Source organism: Camponotus vicinus, unplaced genomic scaffold (assembly GCF_025532165.1).
Source record: "Camponotus vicinus isolate PSW18456_S1 unplaced genomic scaffold, iyCamVici1.0 SCAF_2, whole genome shotgun sequence".
NCBI classification, from domain to species: domain Eukaryota; kingdom Metazoa; phylum Arthropoda; class Insecta; order Hymenoptera; family Formicidae; genus Camponotus; species Camponotus vicinus.
The window spans coordinates 59,081-84,489 of NW_028141956.1; the positions used below are offsets into that span (position 1 = coordinate 59,081).

At 33.3% G+C, this 25,409-nt stretch overlaps 2 protein-coding genes across 4 annotated transcripts; one reads left to right on the top strand and one right to left on the bottom strand.

Annotated features, from left to right (window-relative positions):
• The first annotated feature begins 8,191 nt into the window (after positions 1-8,191).
• Positions 8,192-10,759, top strand: LOC145966224 (testis-expressed protein 10 homolog). Its single transcript, XM_083090163.1, has 5 exons — positions 8,192-8,564; positions 8,713-9,886; positions 9,950-10,181; positions 10,311-10,465; positions 10,550-10,759. The coding sequence occupies exons 1-5, from the start codon at positions 8,361-8,363 to the stop codon at positions 10,651-10,653; spliced, it is 1,869 nt and encodes a 622-aa protein (XP_082946289.1). The 5' UTR covers positions 8,192-8,360; the 3' UTR covers positions 10,654-10,759.
• On the bottom strand, positions 10,658-25,342 carry LOC145966222 (polyamine-transporting ATPase 13A3). Of its 3 annotated transcripts, none has more exons than XM_083090161.1 (18): positions 25,229-25,342; positions 21,358-21,477; positions 19,028-19,095; positions 18,769-18,936; positions 18,360-18,430; positions 15,820-16,080; positions 15,479-15,683; positions 15,160-15,364; positions 14,963-15,074; positions 14,692-14,881; positions 14,345-14,545; positions 13,954-14,139; positions 13,498-13,872; positions 13,235-13,376; positions 12,987-13,138; positions 12,648-12,876; positions 12,453-12,534; positions 10,658-12,378 (listed from the first exon to the last, which is right to left on the bottom strand). In XM_083090161.1, the coding sequence occupies exons 2-18, from the start codon at positions 21,371-21,373 to the stop codon at positions 11,334-11,336; spliced, it is 3,708 nt and encodes a 1,235-aa protein (XP_082946287.1). In that variant the 5' UTR covers positions 21,374-21,477; positions 25,229-25,342; the 3' UTR covers positions 10,658-11,333. The 3 variants fall into 3 exon arrangements, with proteins under 3 accessions (XP_082946287.1, XP_082946286.1, XP_082946288.1); XM_083090160.1 differs by lacking the exon at positions 25,229-25,342 and adding an exon at positions 24,689-25,081; XM_083090162.1 differs by lacking the exons at positions 19,028-19,095; positions 21,358-21,477; positions 25,229-25,342 and having other exon boundaries at positions 15,820-16,130; positions 18,769-18,827.
• Positions 25,343-25,409: the final 67 nt, after the last annotated feature.

Here is a 25,409-nt window from a genome sequence, read left to right on the forward strand (position 1 = left end):
AGCTCGCGTATGTTCGAAAAGACTCCCGCGCGTGCGTCGAAGGTCGCGCATGCGCCAAAAGATTCATGCGCGTGCGTCGAAGGTCGCGCATGCGCGGCAAGTATCCCGCGCGTGCGCAGTAGCTCGCGTATGTTCGAAAAGACTCCCGCGCGAGCGCCGAAGGTCATGCATGCGCCAAAAGGTTCATGCGCGTGCGTCGAAGGTCGCGGATGCGCGGCAAGACTCCTGCGCGTGCATCGATGGTCGCGCATGCGCGGCAAGTCTCCTGCGCGTGCGCAGTAGCTCGCGTATGTTCGAAAAGACTCCCGCGCGTACGCCGAAGTTCGAGCATGCGCGGCAAGTCTCCCGCGCGTGCGCAGTAGATCGCGCATGTTCGAAAAGACTTTCGCGCGTGCGCAGAAGTTCGCGTTGGCGCGTAATGACTCGCGCGCTTCCGCAGAAGGTCGCGCATGCGCCGAAAGACTCCTGCGCATGCGTCGAAGGTCGCGCATGCGCGGCAAGTCTCCCGCGCGTGCGCAGTAGCTCGCGCATAAGCGAAGTCTCCCGCGCGAGCATAGAATTCCGCAGAGGCGCAAAGAGGTTCCCGAGCGTCCGCAGAAGGTCATGCATGCGTGAAAAGACTTTTGCGCGTGCGCAGAAGTTCGCGTTGGCGCGAAATGACTCACGCGCTTGCGCTGAAAGTCGTGCATGCTCGAAAAAACTTTCGCGCGTGCGCAGAAGGTCGCGCATGATCCAAAAGGCTCCCGCGCGTGCGCAGAAGATCGCGTAGGCGCGAGAAGACTCCCGCTGATACGAATAAGTCCGCGCATGCGCGAAAGGTCTCCCGCGCATGCATGAGATCCCCGCGCGCGCACAGATTTTCGCGCATGCGCGAAAGGACTCCCACGCGTGCGCAGAAGGTCGCACATGCGCGAATATACTTCCGTACGTGCGCAGAAGTTCGCGCATGGGCTAAGACTCCCGCACGTTTGTAGAAGTTCGCAGAGACGCGAAAAGACTCCGGATCATGGGCAGAAGTTCGCGGAGACGCGAAGAGACTCCTGCGCGTTCGTAGAAGTTCGCGGAGACGCGAAAAGACTTCCGCGCGTACGCAGAAGCTCGCGCATCCGCAAATCGTCCCGCAGGTGCGCAAAAGTTCTTGCATGCGCGAAAAGACCGACGCGTGCGCAGAAGGTCGCGCATGCGCGAAAGCGCTCCCGCGAGTGCGCAGAAGGTTGCGCATGCGCGAAAATTCTCCCGCGCGTGCGCAGAAGCTCTCATTGTTGCGAAATCTCCCGCGCGTACCACAGATATCTATACTATAACTAGATCGCTAACTCCCATTGATTTTGTACATAAAATGTGTCCCCGAAAACCATGTAATATGGCGGTCGCGCATGCGTAATATTGGTGGAAAACTAATATGGTGGACACTTGTAGCCAGCTAATATTTAAGTTTTCACCTTAAAACTTGTACTTTTTACATTATAAACTTTTAATTTTGTTACAAAATAAATATGAATATATATATAAATGTTATATACATATATTTTTAATCTTTATATATTTTTAAACTTCTATATATATTTTTAATCTTGATTTTAATTATATCATACATCTTTTAAATATATTTTGATATATTTTATCTTTAAAGGCTGTAATAAATTTTAATTAAAAATGAAGAACATTATATATTATTTAAAAATAACATATTCAACTGTAAGTATATACACAAATTACATACTTATGTACATTGTACATAACATCAACCTATCACAAACGTGACTGCTGTCCACCAACGTTACGCATGCGTGAGAATTTAGTACATAAATTTCGTGGACATGTTTTTGACGCAAGTTAGCGGTCTAGTATATAGTATAGATGTCTGTGGCGCGTACGCATCAGTTCACGCATGCGCAGACTCACGTTAATGCGCAGTGACTTACGCGCTTGCGCAGCATTTCGAGCATGCGTAGACGCATCCGCAAATTCACGCGCGTGCGCTTTACGCGTGCGTCTTTTACGCATGCGCGGACTATTTCGCAACTCACGCGCATGCGTACTCACACGCATGCGCGGTTGTTCACGCATGCGTAATCTTGTGCGCAAAACTCAGAGCTACTGCTCACAGTATGTGGCAATCATTTACTTCTATCTTCCTTGCTTTTGTGTTTCTTTCATCATGTTCTTTATTCTGCAGTTGACGATGATGGCAAATAGATTCCAATAAGAAGAACGTCGCCACCATAAGTGATATTTACCAAGATACGTCAAAACATTGAAAAAATTATTGAGTTACATATAATAATAATTTATATATACAGGGTGAGCCATTTTAAGTTACCCACCTCAATAACTTTTATTTTTAAATGTACAACAAAATGTTTCAAATAATAGTTGCTTGACTTCGAGGGGGACAAAAGATAGTGGCAAAAATTTGACCTTGGATAGTCATTTGATGGTCACATAAAGGTCATCTTCAATTTCTTAAATGGAACCCACTATTTTTCATTGCATATTCTTGTAGCTTATCTCGAGAGCTTTCCAAAACACTATAATTAAGTACCTTTTCGTTAAGTACTTCTTGAGTTATGAGACTTGAAATAATTTCTTAATTTTACATAAACCGTAAAATATCTTGTTAAATATTCATTTTTCGATTATCTTACCATAATACTTTTATGTACAAAACAATGAGAGGAATCAATTGGTGTAAAGAAAAAACAGTTATTTTTTTTTAGTATAAGTGTGTGTGTGTCAGCTCCATGCTTGCGTAAGAAATTAACCAATCATATTCGATTACTATTTCACATTCAACTGTGATTGATCAATTCCTTAAGGCTTATTCCTATTGTAGATTCGGCCTTAATGTAAAAGTTTATTTTTCGTTTCTTAAGCAAATAATGAACCAACAAACGTTATAATTAAGCCAACAATCATCTCCAAACGATTCCGCATCGATTGAACCGCTTTTTAAACGAAAATGAGATTTCGCCGGCTAACTTCACGCTGATTTTTGTTTCTTTATTTTACAAAAAAATATAAACCAACAAACGCTGTAATTAGGCCAACAATCACCGACAAACGACCCACAAACGATTAAAAAAAAAATTAAAAAGGTCGAAGTTGCCCGGCTAAGTTCCCGGAGGTATCACATACTGTATTACATTCAACAAAAGTTAAGTTGGCTGCACTGAAATTTAATCTTCCTCACTTCTATTCTACTTTCGATGGAAACAGTATGTTAAATCCGATGCGCATCGAAGCAGAATCGGATTGAAGACTTCGGTGGAAACTAGACCAGTCATTCTTCTGAAGAATATATGGTTACACTCTTCAAAAGAATGACTGTGATTGGTCAATAACATCTTGTAAACTACCTTGGAGCGATTGAACCCGACAATTCGAAAACGCTATAATATTACATTTGTCGTACGACAAATTTTTTAAGCATATTGTTTGGCTGCGGGATAATAATTTTTTGAATCCTTAGAAATTATTTATCCCGCAGCCAATCAATGTGCTAAAAAAAATTTATCCTACGACAAATGTAATATCGGCCTTAGCGATCTAGTTATAGTATAGATACCTTTGAGCAAATTTATCCTACGACAAATGTAATATCGGCCTTAGCGATCTAGTTATAGTATAGATACCTTTGAGCACGGTCTTACATACAGGTCTGGAAACTCAGGCCTTTTTTAGTGGTGGGGGAGGTCTCACTTAGTGTGTCCGTTTTTCGACTAGAAGTCGCAATACGAGCGAGAGAGACAGAGATAGACGGCAGTAGTCGTTCTCTCTCTAACATACGTCTAAATGCGACTTCTAGATCGCAGCGAACCTAGCAGGCAAACTGTGAACTCCCGAAAAACGGACACACTAAGTGAGACCTCCCCCACCACCGGAGTTTCCAGACCTGTATGTAAGACCGTGCCTTTGAGAGAGTACCCGATTGACCACGTCGCCAATTGGCCAATTCAAAATAGGACTCTCTGATTGGTTAATCGTTGCTGGTTACCCTAAGCAAAGGTCGATATAATTGTGTGACGTCCCGCCATCTTAAAATTACTAGATTTAGTTACAATTCGCTTACCCACCTTATTTCTTTGCTATATCCATGGAATAAGAATGAATATTCAATTCTATTATTCGTAATTCAATTTTACTCACTATTATCAATTATATTACTATTAATTTTAATTCTAATATATGCGCATACGAATTCTAACGCTTAAAATATCAATTATAATATTTGCTTACCGTTTTATTCTACACGGTTATTTAGCCCGCTAATTAAATAAGTACTCCCTCAATCAATGTATAAAGGTGCCTTTTCACGAGTCGCTGAAACCGATTGTTTGAGCGACAAAAATGATCACGTGACAACTTTTGTCGCTGAACTATTACAACGGTAATTTTTGTACATGAAAAGGGTAGCAGCGACAAAATTGAAAGTTGAGACAGATTTTGCGTTATTTGTGTAACCAGTTAAGACAGATTTTGCATTTTTTTTATTTTCTTCATGTTCATCTTCCTCGAATAGATTCATCTTTGCATCTTCATGGATTCTTTAAGAATTCTCGGTTCTGTCTGCAAGGTTATGTCACATGTTATGTCTTTCTTGGTACACTAGTACACACAATCACATAGCGCGGCAGTAGTGTTTCACATAGCAATTGAGTGATAACACTTTTTCTCTCTTTGTAGTTGAATCAGTTCAAACTACAAAATTATAGCCGCTGAAATACGTGCGACAAATTTGTCGCTTTAATTGCTTATTTTAGCAGCACGTGAAATTGCACCTTAATGAGGACTTTATATACGCGCTAAAATTCGAATTTAGATTTTAACAAACGCGACCGAAAATATATAATTTAAGCAATAACAAGTAAGGTATTTCAAAGGAACTGTTGAATTGATCTTAAATATGAATAAATACAAATATATTTAAACACTGAAATGCTTTATTTAAAATTCATTATGGAATCATAACCAGTGGAAATAACTTTCTCTATACGCTACAACTTAAAATTAATCTATTCTAACTTGAGCCGTAAATTTCTGAACCTTTTCTAAAATATAAAGGAAGTTATACATATAAAATGATTCCGTAATCCTAACACCGCTAATGATAGATATTAAATATAGAGCGCATAATTTTGACGCGTGAGGTGGTCTAAGAGGAAGTCATAAACATATCGAACATTGATTTCTCGGAGATGTCAACCGACACTTCCGATGAAAGTCGCGTACTACTATTTGATCATCGCCGCGCTTCTATGAAAAGGATATCTATGTCAAAACAATTGATAAGTAATTCAGTAGTGCTTCCGAGAACGACGTAGAGATCACCTTACTCGAGGATTCCTACGGCTAAAAATCATGCAAGGAACAACGAAATCGCCAGTATGTAAACCTCAGATTCTAGGCGCGAGCGATCCATTCTATCATTAATAATTAGCCAGTATAGCAGACTCGCTGTTAGTCGTTATTTTCGTAATCACTTTGCCGTTATTCTTTACTATCCGTTAACTATGCATTATAACTAAAAATTAATACTTGTATCAATTTGCTATATCGTTCAGTAAAATTCAAATAAAGAAGTTATACTTGTGCAAATTCACTGTGTCAATCCTTGGAGACTCCCAGACTTTGCTTAGACCAAGGCGATCGAGACCAACAGAAATCGACATCTGAGTGGTAAGTACCAGATTCTTTTATGTCCCACTTCATTCTTGTACATTCGATACTCGTGTGATAATATTCACCTTCCTTGCATTCACAACATTTCCTGAAACAAGACATCGAGGATTAAATAAACAAGCATACTGTCAAGCACTAGCACGTCGCTGGCAGTATTCCTTCCTCCTACTCCAGCACAAATTGTTTTAGCTTGTTATTCTATTCTGATAAAAGTCAAAGCAAAAATTAATTAGAACTCCAAGAATCGCCCTCATCAATTGAGCGTCGCAGCTTCCCTTCTCCGAAGATTCCTTCATCTCCAGACATCCTCTGCTATGCCGGAGAACTCCTCACTCTCCAATTTTTATTCTTAAAAATTCATTACCACATTTTAACCCAAACCCAGATTTCCATCGTCTCCGGGCATCCACTGTCATGCCGGAGGCATCCTAAACCAATTCGCTTAATCGACGCTTCATTGAATATACCAACGATATTTGGATTTGCATAAATTTCTAACGTTGATATTAGGATAAAACGTCTTTCCACACACAGGTATAGCATCTTCGCGGTGCTGTACACAGATTTTATTATTCATTCACCCATTCTTCCGTCGCTGCCGGACATCCACTGTCATGCCGGAAGCATCCACATATCCTTATGAATTATTCCTTCATCGACGTTTTAGCTAAACAAAATTACAAGAATAAATGTACTACGAGCTAATGTGCATTGACGCTGATTCAGTCAATAACAATAATAAGAATAAATAAAACACCAATTTCCTTAACCAATATTACATTCTACCTGTTAAAAAATATATAATATTACCTCTTTAAATGGTAAACCCGCCGTCAGAATTTAAAAGAAAAAGGCATAGGGCAGGAAAAATAACCCGTGAATATCGTGACGCTTCTCGATTCCGTCGGATCAAGAGATTAGAATTAAACTCAAAGCATATCCTTGTCAAATCAGGAAAAAGGGTCTTCCTTCCAGAAAGTTTTATCTCCGCTTTAAAGGCTAAGGCTAAATTCCTCTTTTACTTACCGGAAAATTTTACTTCACAGAAATTTCTTCGAATAGTTACCTCAAACGTAGAATTTGACTCTTTCTATAATTACTATTTGGAAATTATAAAAAATAAAGATACGATTGAAAACCCTTCATTAAATTCGATAGATCTGATAACTCAATTAAAATCCCAACTTCCGGAGAATCAGTGTGAAATAGAGAGTTACTTACAGACTCTCCAATGAGGCCTTCTTGCAACGATAAAGATTTTTTCGCCTTAACAGATGAGGAGCAAACTCGAATTCTCGATATACTCTTGGAATTTATAGATCAATATATCGCAGGTGATATCGATATCGACCAGCTAATGGATTTGATAGAAAATATCCCATTTTAATAGATACCATTTGCATATACAAATATATATATATTTCAATTGTCACTACTCATTTAACATTATCCAATTATAGAATTTCGCGGCTTCCTTATATTTTTCCGTAATCGATAAGTCAGATCCTCGCTCTCGGCATCCCCAAGGTATAGCCGGTGTAAGCAGGTTGCCTTGAAAACAAAGAGAGCGCACTTTTCTCTGGAACTGAGGCATCTAGGGGAAAAGTTGGTTACTGAGACGTGACAATTGACTGTGGTCAATCGCAACGTGGTCAAACGTGATAGGGCTACTGCCCACAGGACGCGGCAACGCGTTCCGCGCGGCGGAAGCTGACACGATTGCCAATACAAAAGTTAGATTGAGGGCTCCTGCACACAGGACGCGGCAACATTTGCCGCGCGGCGGAAGCCGACGCGATAGCCAATACAAAAGTTGGATTGAGTTCAACTTTGACGCGCGGTGGATGTTATGTATCTGCTGATTGGCTATCGTGTCGACTTTCGCCGCGCGGCAAGCGTTGCCGCGTCCTGTGTGCAGGAGCCCTGAGTTCAACTTTGACGCGCGGTGGATGTTATGTATCTGCTGATTACCTATCGCGTCAGCTTCCGCCGCGCGGAACGCGTTGCCGCGTCCTGTGTGCAGTAGCCCATGGTGTAAGTAGATAGGTGAACCATTCCGATAGATGCGCAGTAGATTAAAATAAGTGGGGGACAGTCAGCCAATTACGCTTTGAGCTTTTATGCGAAATTCAATATGGCTGCTTATATACTTTCACTGTCACATTGAATGAGTTGAACATGAGTTGAACTGATCGTTATTAATTATCGGTTGAATGTTGTTCTCATCGTGATTAAAATGTGCTGAAAATGCCAGTGTGCTGCGTTAAAAATTGCAAAATACAAAACTGTACTAAAAAAGAAAAAAAAAACTCAAACATATGTGCAATAAACAATCTGTATAGTCATACTTCGCATCTGTAATATTTATATTAAATACAACATATTTTTATCCAAATTGCGTTAGATACAATCTCATTTCATTTTTGAAACTTTCAAACAGCGCGCTGCCTAAAAGCTCAAGTTCTGATTGGTTAAGATCTCAGACCTCCGCCATTATGCGCAATGGTTCACCTTTCTACTTACACCATGCAGTAGCCCATGCTCCCATACCTGTGGCAAAGGGCTTGAGGTACCTATAGATTTTATAACCTCAAACGTGTGATTAAATTTTGTATTTTATATACATATATATTGTGATTAATATAATATAAAGTACAAATATCTGTCACGTATTTAATATGACTAAAAATCATAAGCATTCGAAACGTTTAAAATCAGAAAAGGCAAAAATAAAATTAAAGAGTAAAAAATCCATCAATCAACTACCAAAGGGCTTAAACATTACTGATGCATCATTTAAAATAAAGAAAATTTTAATACGTGAACAATTACAACATCGAGATGAAACAGAAATTCTCAGCACTCACAAACTCAATATTAAAGTATGTAATGAAATGTCTATAACTACTATGTGTTAGATATTATTATTTAATCTATTTAACGCGCCAAAAATATACAATTCCAACACTTGTATATTTTTGGATCAATAAAAACTGTATTATTTAATTTATATTTGATTTATATTTTCAGGATCTCTTGACGCGACTTCGGCATCACAATTCGACAATAAGAGAAGAAACTTTAAGACAACTAAAAGACATCTTGTTACGATATCCTCCGAAAATTCTGCACTCACAATTGAATTCTTTATTACGCGGAGTGGCAGCTTTATCTCTTGATAGAGAGAAAGATGTACGAAGAGATTCGTTACATGCATTGAATTTAATTCTTGGCCCTATCTCAAAGGAGCAAATAACACCCTATTGTAATATTTTAATTTCTTATTTAAGCTGTGCCATGACACATATTGATTCGCGTATAAAAGAGGATTCTTTACTTTTCTTGGATGTACTCATGGAAAATTGTGGTAGTGTATTAGCAAAGGACAGTCATAAAATTTTACCTAATTTTTTGGGCATGATATGTAGATTACATAGTGAAATTAAACCTGGCAGACAATTAACAACGACTTTAAATTCTAAAAGTACAAATATTAAATGGACAATTAAGGTCATGAAACGTATGGCAAATGTATTTACCTCTATAGTAAACTATGAAAAGCATTGTACAAATGTACACTTGAATGCTCCTTTAACAATGCTTATAGAGTCAAAGAGATATACTAAATATGTTCCGATTTATAACAGTAGTCCAGCTCAAATTTGCAAAATTGATCTTGACAAAGATCTAAGCTCAGAAAAGAATTATGCAGAAGAAACTTTCTCTATAGAAGAATTCATAAAATATGTAGATTTATTGATGCCATTAATATTTGACATTTGGTTCGAAGTACATCCAAATGAAAGAATTGAAAATTACACAGAATCCATAATTTCCAGTGAAGCAGCTGCGTTATTGAAAAGTATCATTGAAATTCTAGACTCTATTATCGAGTACATAGATATATTGGCTCGCGATGATTATGGCGCTGAGCATATAAAATATTGGTTCAAAGATACATTTCATGATGGATATATGAAGAATTTTTTATCGAGATTCCCATACAGTGAAATGAAACCGCTCATTAATGAATCCAGAAAACGTCAAGAAGATTTTTCTCAAACAGCATTTACCAAAGGATGTTTAGAACAAAACTTGGCGCTTTCTCGGATTCATGTATGGTTTACATCTCTGAATAATTACAATAAACAGCTTCCTAAGTCTATTAAAGACTATTGTATTTCTATTATGAAATATTTAAATGGTAAATTAATTTTTTATATGACTCATCTTTCCTGCACAAAATTTTAATATTTCTCTTTTACAGATACAATTGAAAATTGGTGCGATTCATCCGCATTATTACAATTAACTAAACTTCTAAAAACTTTATATTTGAAAGCAAGTTCTGTTTGGTATGCAAACTGTATTGATTTAAGTCATACATTGCAATTGATTATAGAAGCATCTTCTCGGTCATCTAATAGGGAACTACAATCACAATTATCTCTGATTATTGGTGATGTTATGTTAGAATGTAATTTAAATGAGCTACATAGGTAATTATTTTAAGTAGAAAATATAGTAAGAATTTAGTCTATCATGTTTCTGCAAAAATCTCTTATGTTTAATGTGGCATTCTGATGTATAATTAACAAGTTCTACATTATTTTTTTCTTGTTTGGTAGAGAAGAAATATTCAAAAATTTTGTTACAACTTTACCGAGCTTACTTCTAAGACCAAGCATAGATGATGTCACAATTCGAATGATTAGTCAGATAACTTTACGTTTTAAGGAATGGATCCAGAAAGAATTAATAACAAAACACAAGGCTATTATTGGTGAGTAGTTACATGAAAATGATTAAGAATAAATTACATATATTGTCACATTATAATTAACATATTCATAATTTATTTTTTCAGAAAATGCAAAAAAAATTGATATTATAGGTTCACACAATGATAAAGAATCTAGACTTATAATCTATAATTTATATTACTTTATGGATTCACAAGTTTACTATTAAATAGTACTATTAAACCAACTCGATTAATTTATTCAAATACAAGATGAAATATGTATTTTTTAAATAAATCTTAATAAATCTAATGACATATTATATGAGAATAATATATCATGTTCATATATTTTCTATCTCCCATATCCTACTTTGTACTTTGCATAAGATAATCATATATATAATGTAACTTACAAACATATTAAATATATTGTAGTGTTAAAATGAAACAAATATAAGTAAAAAGGAGAAAAATTTTTTTTCAATAGTAGTTTAAATGTGATCGCGTCTATGAACGTCTTTTTTAAAACAAGAGTACTTATAATACCATGTCAATACACACACATACATGTGTGTGTGTGTATCGCACCATATGATATTCGAAGAAGATATCTAGAGTTTTTGGAAAAAAACTTCATATGTATCTTTGTTTTAAAAAACATTCATAGACGCGATAACATCTAAACTACCGTTGAAGAAATTTTTCTCCTATTTTTTATTTATATTTGTTTCATTTTAACAAATATATATATATATATATAAAATATATATTCCGCAATGCGTTCATTTATGCGAATATATAATGCTCCAATATCATATATCTGCATGTATATGTACATTATTATATTACGTTAATACTGTGAGTTTGATGGTAGATTAAAAAGTACCTATACTCGAAAATAAACGTCTTATATATATGATACTTGATCATGTTCAAAACCAAGATTTTCAACACCGTTTTTCTCGCTGATCTCCTTACGTGGTAACTGGATCGAGTTGCTAAATTCATTCGCCATTCGATTATTCGTAATATTAATTGGACAATGATTGTTGCGTGTAATATTCGTGATATTTTGTTCATTTTCCTTTCGTAAAATAGATGATATTGGAAGCTGTTCTCCGAATTTAGGCCAATTTTCACAATTCTTCAATTCATATTCTATTTTTAAATATCGTTTTTTCGACTTGTTCGGCTTGTGCATTCTTCTCTTTAAAGTATTCTCGATTATGCGCTCTATTATAATGCTTTCGACGAAGAAACAAATGAGAAAATTGGCTACAGCGAGCGCTAAGATGATGAATCTCCAGTCGTAAACGGGTGGTAAAATTAATTGTAATGCATCCACTATCCATTGTGCCGGATACACCGTAATATACACGCATATGAGCGTTAATAAACATATAGAAAATATAAATGCACTGTTCGTGTAGATCGGGCGTCTGTATGGTTTTCCGCGTGAAAATATAATTGCTATCATGATGTATTGAAACATAGAAACGCAGTAGACTGAATAGTTTTCGTAACACGTGTATGCAGTAGTATTGCCATTGGGTACAAACGGTGTAAACCACGGAAACTGTCGAACAGCATAATATGCTATCACTTGAAAAACCATAATGATGGATATGTGTAGCGTTAGAGATAAAAGGGGTGTAAAGCCTATCAGGCTCGTCATCGGCGTTATTTTGGATAACTTCTTTTTATATGCATGAGTTCTGCCGAAAAAGAAGGCAAAATTAACGATTAAACAAATATCAATAAATAGAAATTGGAAATCTGTCAAATTTGAGTCTATGGAGTATAGTATTATAACGGATAGAAATTCGGTAAGGGAATATGCTATCATAAATTTAAAAATTCCAAACGACGTGACCAAGGCGGCGCGCCCTTCTCGTATGACTTTTGGGACACAGCTTATATCGGATACTTTTGAAGTGAAAGGACTAGCCACGCTGCAAATGAATAACAAAAGTGAAAGAAGATAATTAATAGAAAATATCATAGCGAGCACGCATATATTTCTCACCTGGATTCTGCTTCGGAGAGCGATATACCAACATGCGCGGTCCTTAATGCTCCACAATCATTAGCACCATCTCCGCACATGACTATAAAAGCATTGCGTGCAATAGTACAATTTAATAGTACAATAATACAATTACGAATATCATTTTTACATTTCTTTTCCACCTATATTCTTTTTCTAATTTGATTTACGTACCTACGTAATAACCGAGTCGCATAAGCTCCATAATCAATTGCTGCTTCTGATCGCTACTCATTCTAGCAAATATTGTACCGCGCACGCAAATACGATCTATAAGATCGGGATAATGTTTTCGCAGCGCTTGCCATGTTTGGCCCGTTAAGGCAAATCTATAATTACAATTAACCGTACCGTGTTCTACATCTTGGATCGTTGGCGTTGCGAACACTTGATCTCGCGAGTTCTGTGAAAAAGAATTGAAATATCATTAATCGTCGAAAAAGAATGGAAATATCACTAATCTTCGCATTTCGTATCAAGACCGCTGTCTAATTCAAGATTCAATAACTTTACCAATCTTGAAGATTGAGAATGAAGATTGAGATTGAAGAATATCTTTGGGCGATCCTTCTCTCCTCCCATCGAAGTTACATCGACAACCACTTCCTCCATCGAAAGTATTCCACACTCTTTCGCGACACTTATTGCAGTTTGGATATTATCTCCTATCAAAATATCAAAAATAAAACCTATTAAATTTGATTGTGAATATATAATATCGCGTGAAGAAGAAAAATTTGTAAAATATTATTTTATCAAACCCGTAATCATCACTACGCGTATGTTGGCTTTTCTTAATTCCGTAATCACTGATGCTGTCGGTTGCTTTAATCGGTTTTCTAGAACAACTAGTCCCAAAAACTCCAACTCTCGCTCGACCGCTTCTCGAGATAATTTCGATAACTGAAACATACATACATATATATGTGTGTATATATATATATATATATATATATATTACTCGAGAGATATCCCATCTTTGAGAATTATGCACATTTATGTGTGTTGATACATGAGACATTACCTCTGCGCCATTTTCAGAGATCGTTCGACAACCCACAGCTATTACACGGTATCCCTGTCTTGTGTATCGCTCCAAAACAAGAGAAATATCGTTGGGTACGGTTTCCGTTTTGCTTAAATTGATTATCATTTCGGGAGAGCCTTTCGTGTAAGCTTTAAAATCATCCGATCCCAATACACGTACAATCACGGACATTCGTTGTAAAGAACTCAAGAATTGATATTGTTGTATTATACCAATTTCCGAGATCTCTTCATTTATATTTTCTGTAAAATTACTCTCCGGCAACTTTACAATCACCGGTGCTATAGCGTTGTATTTATTTACGTCTATGCAATCCGATTCTTTTAATATCCATTTAGTGCTTTCGAACATCTACGAAACGTAATAATATCATTACATTGAGATATTGAGTGGTAGTCATAGAACAACAAATAGAAATAGAACGAATTTTACCTTTACATCCAAAGGATCTCCGCAAAGTTCTTCATTGATAAGTGTTAAGCTATGACAAACTAGCATCCCTTTGAAAAGAGGATGATCTTTAAGCTTGGATATATTCGTTTCGGCCTCACCGAGGACACCGTTTGTACATGGTACAACGCCCCACATATCCAATCCATCCTCGGTTAATGTTCCCGTCTATGGGATCAAAGTGAAAAAAATGAGAGAACTTGTGCTATTGTTAACATTGTATGCAATATCTATCGATTGCATATCGATCTGCCTTGCACGACCATGACAATTACGACATAATCCACTTCTCTTTTTCCCATCTCCCCCGCCCCCTCTCACTATCGCCATCTCTCTGTCTATCTATACATTTATCTACATATCTTTTTCTCACCTTATCAAAACATGCGCAATTTACACTGCCAGAAACATTTATGACTTTATTATTAATGCAATAGATTCGCGCATGTTTCAATCTAGCTTGAGCATACAGCTTTCCTACAGTCATCGCGGCTGGTAATGCCGGTGGTACGACTATCGTGATAATATCTAGCGCTTTTATCGTTACATCGCTAGCTATAATTCCTCTCGAAACCTATATAAATTATTATATTTATCATTATATTAATAATTATTGATACCTTTTAATTTTAAGCAAATTAAATAGATAAATATATGCATACATGTAAAAGGATACAAAATATTTATACACATTCATTCATTTCAAAATAAAAGAATTACCTTGGTTATTACGGTGTATATAACAGCCAATATTGCAATGAATGCCAAAATGCCAATAAATTTATACGAATCTTTATCAAATTTGAAATCTGCCGGAGGTGGATATAATATAGCGGCGATTAAACCACCTCTGTTAGTTAGAAAACCAGTTCTGATCACTCTTGCCAGAGCTGGTCGATCTCCGTGATATCTACGTGTAAATCATTTATTAGTTATCGTATATTCAATGTATTATAGTCGTTTTATTGAGAATAAAAAAGAAATAGTATACTTAGTTTGTATTATAGTGGTACCACTGTATAATGTATGATGCGTAAACTCTTTAGCATCGTATAATACGTGACGAGATGGTAATGATGTTTTTCTTACTGGTACAGACTCGCCTAAAGTTGTTAAAATGATAAATTTCTATTTGTATATAAAAGAAAAGGAGAACTTAGGAGAGGAAGATGTATTTGTTAATTTTACCTGTTAGCATAGATTCGTTTAGTATGCATTGTCCCGTTAATAAGACCGCGTCGCATACAAGAGTCGCTTGATGCTTTGGTAATTCTATGACATCACCGGGCACTAATTCCTTGCTAGAAATATTCTCAAAAATGCCAGTATTTCGAAGTACGCGTACATGCACATTCTCTGAAGATGCAATAGTACCCCGTAAATTCAATTGATTCTAAAAGTCAACGATAATTGTATAATTTTGTTATACGAGATGTAATGTTATATATAATTTTTTCCGTTCTTATACGTTACACACACAAACATATATATATATATATATACATACCTTTCGCGTTTGAATTATAGTGCTTGTTATGCCAAATAGTGACATTAATATTATCGCAATAGTGTAATATAGATAACCTTCTGCAAGCCATAGAGCCACGGTAAATACTTGAAAAATATAAAATGGATTTAAAACTTCCAACAACAATAATACACCGATACTCTGAAGTTCTACAACGATGTCATTATTTCCGTATACAATGCGCCTGTAATTAAAATGGAACATTCTTGAAAATAGCTCCATTTTCAATTATCAAATGAACGTACATTAACAAATATTAAATAAGTGTAAATTAAACTAATTAATTAAGTTAAGCATTTAACGTTATCTAAAAAAATCACCTAAGCAATTGCTCTTCCTTGGACAGACCATTACTGCATGAGAGATGAAAATCGGAACACAATGTACCATTATCAAGTCCTACGAGTCTCGAAAATGCATGTTTTGTAGCGTCCCAGATATAACATTTCTTTTTGCACCAGAAAGCTTTATATTCATAAATTTCACAACATGTGCCGTTTTCCAAATTGATTTTCAATTTCTTGTCCTTGATTTTCTCTACAAGATCTTGATCAATAATAGTGGCCGCAAAACTTTGCGCACTAAAAGTGCATAGCAATAGAATTAACAAGTCTTTAATTGGCATTTCATTCTATATTAAGAAAGAGAAATAGATAACTTAAAAGGAAAAAAATATTTGATCAACGAGGGCACAAAAATGCATTTTGCATGAAATTGAATTTCTATTACGCACGCACACCTCTATATATAAAGAAATTTGTCAAATTTTAATCAATTGTATTCTCTCTCTAGATAATATATTATATGTATATTATAACATATATATGTATATAATATCATCGCATTAATATTTTAATGATCATACACACAAAATGATTCATAAATGCACAGAGGGTGAATAAGACACACTAAAATAATTACAAAATATTATTTGAACGTTGATTGCATGTACATACTATAGTTTTTGAATTACAGAAGATTAAAGAAATGATCAAGTATTTGACTTTTATTTCAATACACGCAGGGTTGGGAAGTAACGCGTTACTTGTAACGCCGTTACCGTTATAGTTACTTTTTTTTGGTAACGGACTGGTAACGGCGTTACTTTTTTTTTCTGTAACTGTAAAGATAACGTAGTTACATTTTTTTAGTAACGATAACGAATTTAACAGTTACTTTTACCGTTACTTTTCATATTTTGAAAATACTTATGACATCGTATTTCTGTCATATTCAATTTTTAGTCATCGACCGACATTCATATAAAATTCGATAATATTTCGGATGAAATTTATTGCTCTGAGATGTGTCTGTGAAGCTGATACGACAATCTACGAATTTCAAAAAAATACTAAGAGTTCTGATAGCACTTTTCATAGTTCTACAGTTCCTGATAAAAATTAAAGAGTTCCGCATTCCTTATATTGAAAAGTCGAAATCGAAAAAATGTCGTGCTAACTTTGCGAATCTAGCACGACACTCTTCCCTCTAAAGAACCAAAACGCGTTGAATATTATTATTTTTAGCAAGAGTTCCCAATCATTCTGCTATAGTTCAGCCTATATATGCAATTTCAGACCGATATTTCAATAATTAATAATTTTTTATGAATTTTTAATGTCCTTTACTTAGTAACACCTTACACTTAGTAAAAATGTGTCGTGCTGATTTTCCGTAGTTTTAACGGCAGTTCTGGACAGTTCTATAAAAGTTCTATTCTTTAGAAACATTTTTCAAGCAGAGATTTTTTAAATAATTATAAAATAGTAAACGGTCGGAATGGTTTAAATGTCATGCTGATCTAAATGTCATACTGGTCAAGAACATTAAAATTCGTATATTGTCGTGCCAGCTTCACAGCCACCTCTGGAGCGATTAATGACATCATTGGTCAATCACAGTTATTTCAGTCGTCTGAGGAATGGATGTGATTGACCAGCTTTTAAGTTTGACGTAATATCGGACGAGAGCACAAAAAGAATGCAAATTTAGCTGTATTTATAAATTTAATGAAAATTAAAATTTTTTTATTTGCATGTGAAGTTACATGTTAAGTGCTTTAAAATCTATATCTCTTTAAATTTTTTACGGTTTTGTAAATTTAAAATAAAGAATTTTGCTTTTATATTAATATTTTAATAAAAAATATTACCAAAGTAAATTTTTTATTTAATTCTATCTTGTTTTAACATTAAAAGTAACGGAAAAAGTAACGAATCGTTATTTTTGAAGTAACGGTAACGCTAACTAGTTACTTTTAAAAATAAGTAACTAATAACGGTAACGAGTTACTTTTTTTACTTGGTAACGAGTAACGGTAACGAGTTACTTTTAAAAAGTAACTTTCCCATCCCTGAATATACGCTATAGTACTCCTTAATAATGAATTCTTTACTCTGTCGAAAATACCAGGTGTTATTCGAATAGTATCGAATCCATTTCGTATCTCTTTTTTGCAGATCGTTATTAATTTGTGTAATACGACGAAATTTTAAATAACCTTAAAAATCCCTTCTGATTAGTAGATTTAAATAAAAAAATCGCGGTGGCCATGCTATGAGTACACTTACATTAGCTTACATGCTATCCATCATCTAAGGAAAAATTGTTTAAAATGTTTGAATTGCAAAGATCGATCATTAAGTCAACTATTTTATTTATTCTTTTATGAAACTCAAAAACTGTAATATATAAGATTTATATTCAAATAATATTTTTACTTATTTTACATATACATACATGCATTCATTTTTTAAGTTTACCGTACATATATTTATGAATCACTTATACTACATTATATTATTCTTTTAATCACGTATACTACATTATATTATACTTTTTAATATCATATTGATCTTACCTTAGATCTTTAGTAGAAATTTTTTTAACATCTCGTACAAAGTATGATTTGTATTCTCCTTGATAGTCATCCTATATTTATTTGTTATTATCATTATTATTATTAACATTATCATTATTATCATTATTATTCTCTCTCTCTCTCTCCCCCCTCCCTCCCTCCTCCCCTACCCTCCTCTCTCTCATTCCCTCCCCTCCCCCTCATCTCTCTCACTCTCTCTCTCTCTCTCTCTCTCTCTTTCTCTCCCTCTTCCTTCTCATCCTCCTATTACTATTATTGTTATTATTATTTCTACTGTTACATTATTTATAAAAATTTTATTATAAAAATTCGCTTGATAATAGTGATAATGACAATGATCATTTATAGTTACTAATATATTATAATAATAATAAATGAGAAAACTTACTATTACAAGTATTTTTGTTGCACGATTTAAAGTACATTTTCGATGAGTTGCATACAAATGCAGGCGAGGGTACCAATGAAATAATAATCTGATCCATCCAATAGATAATATGTACAATACGTATGTAATAATGGTTTTCAATAAACTCTTCTCAAACCCATAAATATACTAAAATATCGTATTGCATATGTAATAAAAACAATTCAATAATTAACACAACAACAAATTTAATGCTTATAAAGGAGATAGCAGTGTATACCAGATATTCATTTTGATCAGCGTGAATTTTCTGCCATAAAACATCCGACTTTGCGTTGTTCTTCACTTCTAGAAATGAAATAAACTAATAATATTATACTTGAAATATATTTCGACGTTTTGAAATAAAAAATCTATATCCCACAATGATATGCGAGATATTTTGCTTTATCTACTTTGATAGAATAATAAATAAATTTAAATATTACATCAGCGATCCACTACAAAATATATGAAATATGTACCACAATGTAGAGATGTTATATAACAATAATAAGACAGAATAAAGTAATCAAAAAGATGAAAACAATTATAGAATTAAACTATTATAGAATACAATAAAATAAAATATATAAATTAAAAGAATAAAATCTAAGAATAAAGAATGTACTCTCTTCATTAAAAATTTCGCCGATAAAAATGTTTTCCAGAAATACATGTCATAAATAAAGATACAGGTGTAACTGTCATACATAAGCGATAATATGTAAAAATTATTTGTCTGTCAATTTGTTTGTTATTAATATTTATTATTCATAAATTACGAATATTTATTTTGTTATTTTATTTATGAATATTTGTTTTATATATATATATATATATATATATATATATATATATATATAATGGGACACCGTGTGTGTGTATATATATATATATATATATACACACGGTGTCCCATTTTAATCGATCATCCCGAATAACTTTTTTAATTTTGTGATTGTAGAAAAAAACGTTTTAGACAAAAGTTATATGGTTTCAAGGGGGACATAAGATGGTGACAATTATTTGACCTTGGATGGTCTTTTGAAGGTCACGCGAAAGTTACCTTTAATTTCTCAAACGGAACCCCTTATTTTTCATTACACATTCTTGTAGCTTATCTCGAGAGCTTTCCAAAACACTCTAACAAAATATTTTTCCCTCAAGTACTTTTTAAGTTATAAGGCTTGAAATCATTTCTTAATTTTACATAAACCGCAAAATATCTTGTAAAATATTCATTTTTCGATTATCTTACCTTAATACTTTTATGTACAAAATAATGAGAGTAATCAATTGGTGTAAAGAAAACATACAGTTGTTTGTAAGAAAAAATATGGAATTGTTAATTGCAAATTACATATTTTTTCTTAAACAACTATGTTTTTTCTTTACACCAATTGATTCCTCTCATTATTTTGTACACAAAAGTATTGAGGTAAGATAATCGAAAAATGAATATTTTACAAGATATTTTACGGTTTATGTAAAATTAAGAAATGATTTCAAGCCTTATAACTCAAAAAGTACTTGAGGGAAAAATATTTTGTTAGAGTGTTTTGGAAAACTCTCGAGATAAGCTACAAGAATGTGTAATGAAAAATAAGGGGTTCCGTTTGAGAAATTAAAGGTAACTTTCGCGTGACCTTCAAAAGACCATCCAAGGTCAAATAATTGTCACCATCTTATGTCCCCCTTGAAACCATATAACTTTTGTCTAAAACGTTTTTTTCTACAATCACAAAATTAAAAAAGTTATTCGGGGTGATCGATTAAAATGGGACACCGTGTATATATATATATATATATATATATATATATATATATATATATATATATATATATATATATATACAGGGTGTCCCTGAATGGTCTGTACAAACTTTGTGAATAAGTTCCAGGGACCTAAACAAGCAGAAAATGTCCCATAAACATGGGGTCGGAAACGCTTGCTTCTGGAGTTACGACGGTTCGAAGTTTTCCTGCAATAGCTGGAGAAATTATCACGTCAAATCGCATAGGTGTTACAAAACTGTGTTTATTTATTTCCTTGGTTTTGCCACGGACATAACAGGACAGTACCCTTGCTATAGCAAATGCTCGAAATGGCCTCCGTTAGATTCCAAGGAAGCCTGCGCACGTCGCCGCATTGTCTGGCGAACCGTCCATTTCCACCGGCACGGCCATACATCAGATGGATATCCGCCAGTTCATCAAATGAATAATTTGATTCATTCATGTTTTTAAACACAGTTTTGTAATACCTATGCGATTTGACGTGATAATTTCTTCAGCTATTGCAGGAAAACTTCGAACCGTCGTAACTCCAGAAGCAAGCGTTTCCGACCCCATGTTTATGGGACATTTTCTGCTTGTTTAGGTCCCTGGAATTTATTCACAAAGTTTGTACAGACCATTCAGGGACACCCTGTATATATATGTTTCAATATGTCCTAAAGATTTATTATAAAAATGTACCGTGTAATACAAAATATAAAATGATCCAGTGCGAAATTACTTACGCAATAATTTATTGATTACCATTTCGCATTCTATTTTTATGCTTACCATTAGCATCGATCATAACTTCAATTTTGTTTGATTGTAAAATTGTGCTGTAGTTTTGACAGTTCCTTTTCTTGCGATCCACTGATTTATCACTCAGATTTTTGTAGCGAACAAACGTACCTGAAATATCGCTTATTATATTATTTTAGCATTTACCAGTTTTCATATGTAAAATTTTGCACAAGTTTTTCATTAAATATGTTACATAACAAATTCCGTGATTATATATATACATATACATATATATTCAAATATGTCTTATATTAAGGCCGCTATCGTCAATTTATAGATGAAAATTATTTTTATAAATATTATTATTATTTAAAAATGCTATATAAATTATAAATATATGTATACATGTGTTTGTATATGAGCACTTTATACACAAACGCTGATTTTGCAATAATTTACTAATTTATCATTTCTAATCTATCCTTTCGTAAAGTCAATCACGCGTTTACTTATAATAATTTTCGCAACAACTCGTACCAGCTATGCATAGCACAGTTATATTACAGACTAGTATTACTGGTATTTTGCGTCTAGTAAAAAAAATTGATACATGTATAATTCATACAAAATATCACGGCCTTTCCTTTCACTCATGGATTTTTTAAAATAAATTTATCCTTATCTAAAGTGAAGAAATCTACAATGCAATTCTCGATTTGTAATCGATAATTTTATCGAATTTTGTAATAATAGAAAGTTAAAAGCTATAATAGGAAGTTAGAAGATTAAAAAGAATTTAAAAGTAAATTTTAAAATCATTTAAGGAAACGCAGTTTATCGAAACGATATGTTAGATTAATGTTTATGTTTATTTAATCACTGTATTTTACTAAAGAGGGACCGAATTGGACCGAAACATCTAATTTTTATTTGGATTTTTAATGGATTTTTAATGGATTTTTAATGGATATAAAGGTTTTTTAAAAAAATTGCGCTTTAATTAACTGCGTTTCTTTAAAGATTCTGAATAGCCATTCTCTAACTTTTTGATACATGTATAATTATACATATATTTGGTATATTTTGTAATTTATTTTATGGACCTAACTATGGTTTGAATATATAATATATTATAATTTTTTGATTTGTATAATCACTTAAAATTATACATCTTATTAAAGATCTAAGTTTATTATTTTAAGTAATTATGTGCGGAATATTTTATTCTTTTCACATAATTATTGATTATTTCAAAAATGTTTCATATTTTACTGTTGTAAAAAATCAACACAATTTTGTGGTCAGCATAATTTTGTTTTAAATGGCAACATTTTTATGATTTTAAATTCTTTTTGCCTTTTTATAAATTAGAATATATATTACTTTCTTATATAAATTGATTTTTTCATCAATAATTTGCAAAATATTTCATAAAATATTTTAACATGTAACATAAGAAATATAATATCTTATAAAATATATAACTTACTTTACTTTTATACAAAAAAGAAAATTGATCAATTAATATAAATAAATAAATAATTGCATTTAAAAAAAGATCTGCAATTGCATCTTATAAGTACAATGCACTTGTATAAAACTCTCAATCTTATTCCTATTTATTACTCTGTAAATATTTAGTAGTAATATTTAATAATATCACAACATGTTAAAATATATAAATTATGAAATATCTCCATATTATTAATTTTATATTCACTACTTTTATATGTAGAATGATAAGAATAAAAATTTTAACTTTCAAAATATTTTAATTTTAATGTAAAGACGAATACATAATCCTATTTTTTAAGAAATAGAAATCATATTGACACTCTCGAAATTGTCTCCATATCTGAAACAAATTCGCACTAAGTACAAGATGTCTTTCTCGCGAAATAGGACAAATTTCATTTCAAATATTGTTTTTAATAAATAGTTTCTCAGATAATCGTGTGCAAACACTAAAATGAAACAATCAATGTATGTGTGTTATATATAATGTGTGTTTATCATGTATAATTAATATATCTATAATATGTGTACATATGTGTATATATGTGTATATTCTGAATCCTCTTTTATCGATAAAAAGACTTTAAAAGTGATTTAGAAGCATTCCAATTGGCCACGAGCCACTTTTAGAGACACATTTATCGATAATAGAGGATTCAGAACATGGGCCATAAAATATATATATATGATTGTATCTGTATGTACGTTAATAGACAATATTAATTGTGTTAATATTATATATGTACATACTATTAAAATATCGCAATATTAAAATATAAATATCGCGAAAGAAATTACTGCTAAATATATTACAACCGGTTTTTGTGATATGCATTGTATAATAAACATTAAGAAATATATCAAATGCAGATAATAAATATATTTTTATAAATAATAATGTATACAGTCAAGAGAATATCTGAAGAACAAGAAAAATATAGCAAATGTTAACAATTTATTTAAACAAAATTATTATATTCGTATGCGTCGATGTTTGTATTTTAATAGCCGATTATATATGTACAAATACATAGTCAAATAGAGATTTTATCGATTTATCCGTCATGAAGAAAAATGTTCAGAACTAAAGTGGAATGCCAGTTGTATAATTAGCTTGCTTGAAAAAAATGCACAGCTGTTACAACAACGGTACGGTTATTGGCAATAATATCGAGTCGTAGTCGTATTATAGTCGTAATATTAGTCATAGCACAGAGTCTCGTTAAATGTTTCCTTGAATATATAAATGTGTGTTGCCGATAAAGTATGACATGAGTAAACAGGTAAAGATATAATTAATATTTAATAAATGTATTAATAATAATATTGATGACGCACAAATTTAACTTTTTTGTTCACCATCTGTTTCGAATACCAAGATGCAAAAGCGACATTCGGAATTTGCATAATGCCTTTCGTAATACGAAATAATTTTTTATTTGTCCTTTCATCTAGTTATTTCACACACAACCGTATGAATAATGTTTAATAATTATACTAATAATATTGACGCATAAATCTCATTTTTTGTTTATTATCTATCTGCATTTGTTTCGAATATCAAGATGCAAAAATGACACGCTCGGAATTTGCATAACGCCTTTCGTGAAATAATTTTTTGTTTGTTCTTTCATCTAACTGCTTCACATATAATGATGATATGAATAATAATAATAATTATTATTATTATTGTTATTATTTTATTATAATTATATGTATATTATATGTATATTATCGAAGCAAATACAATAATAATAATAATAATAATAATAATAGTAATAATAATAACAACAATAATAATAATAATATTGATAATGATAATACTAATAATAATAATAATAATAACAATATTGGAAATACGTACAAATGCGATGCTTTTCGAGTATTTTTGAATCTCTTTGACGCTTTTTCCTTTCCTTGGTAGCAGCAAGAACAGGTGATTTCGCGCACAGACAAATGTCGCCAATTTCGGGAAATGTGCACGCGCACTTTCATTTGCAAAATGCGTTGGTCGATTCAAACCAGTTCGCCAAATTTTCACGGTTCAAAATTTATAAAATTCCGTGTGACATCCGTTCACGCGTCGTTGAAAAGTTGAAAACACAGGTAAACCGTGCATAAGTATTCGCGCGTACTTTGCGTCAAATGCGGGCGAGGCCAACTCGGCACAGATTTACAGAATGATTTGTCTGTCGTTGAAATTGCTTGAAATTTGAGCAATCAACGATGGAATTGCAAGGCGGAAGCAACGAGAGTGCTTCGTTATCGTTTGCGGCACAAGGTCAACGAGTGAACTTTGGATGCGCCCGTTTGGCCGGCGTTTATAAAGTTTACAGCGAGATGTATCGATGTATTACAAGTAAGTAACTTACTTAATTGGTCCGTTAATAATTTTTTAACATACTCTTTTTCTTCGTTGATCCGCCGCTTGTCCTGTGTATGAAGCGCACCAAACTGCACTGCAACTGCAACGTCACATTTTACGTCGACCGACGAAGTGGAGCTGTGCGCGCGACACATGTTTCGTTGACGTTGTTAACTCGAATCTCCCCCGCTCTATACCACATGGATGAAGTACAGCCACT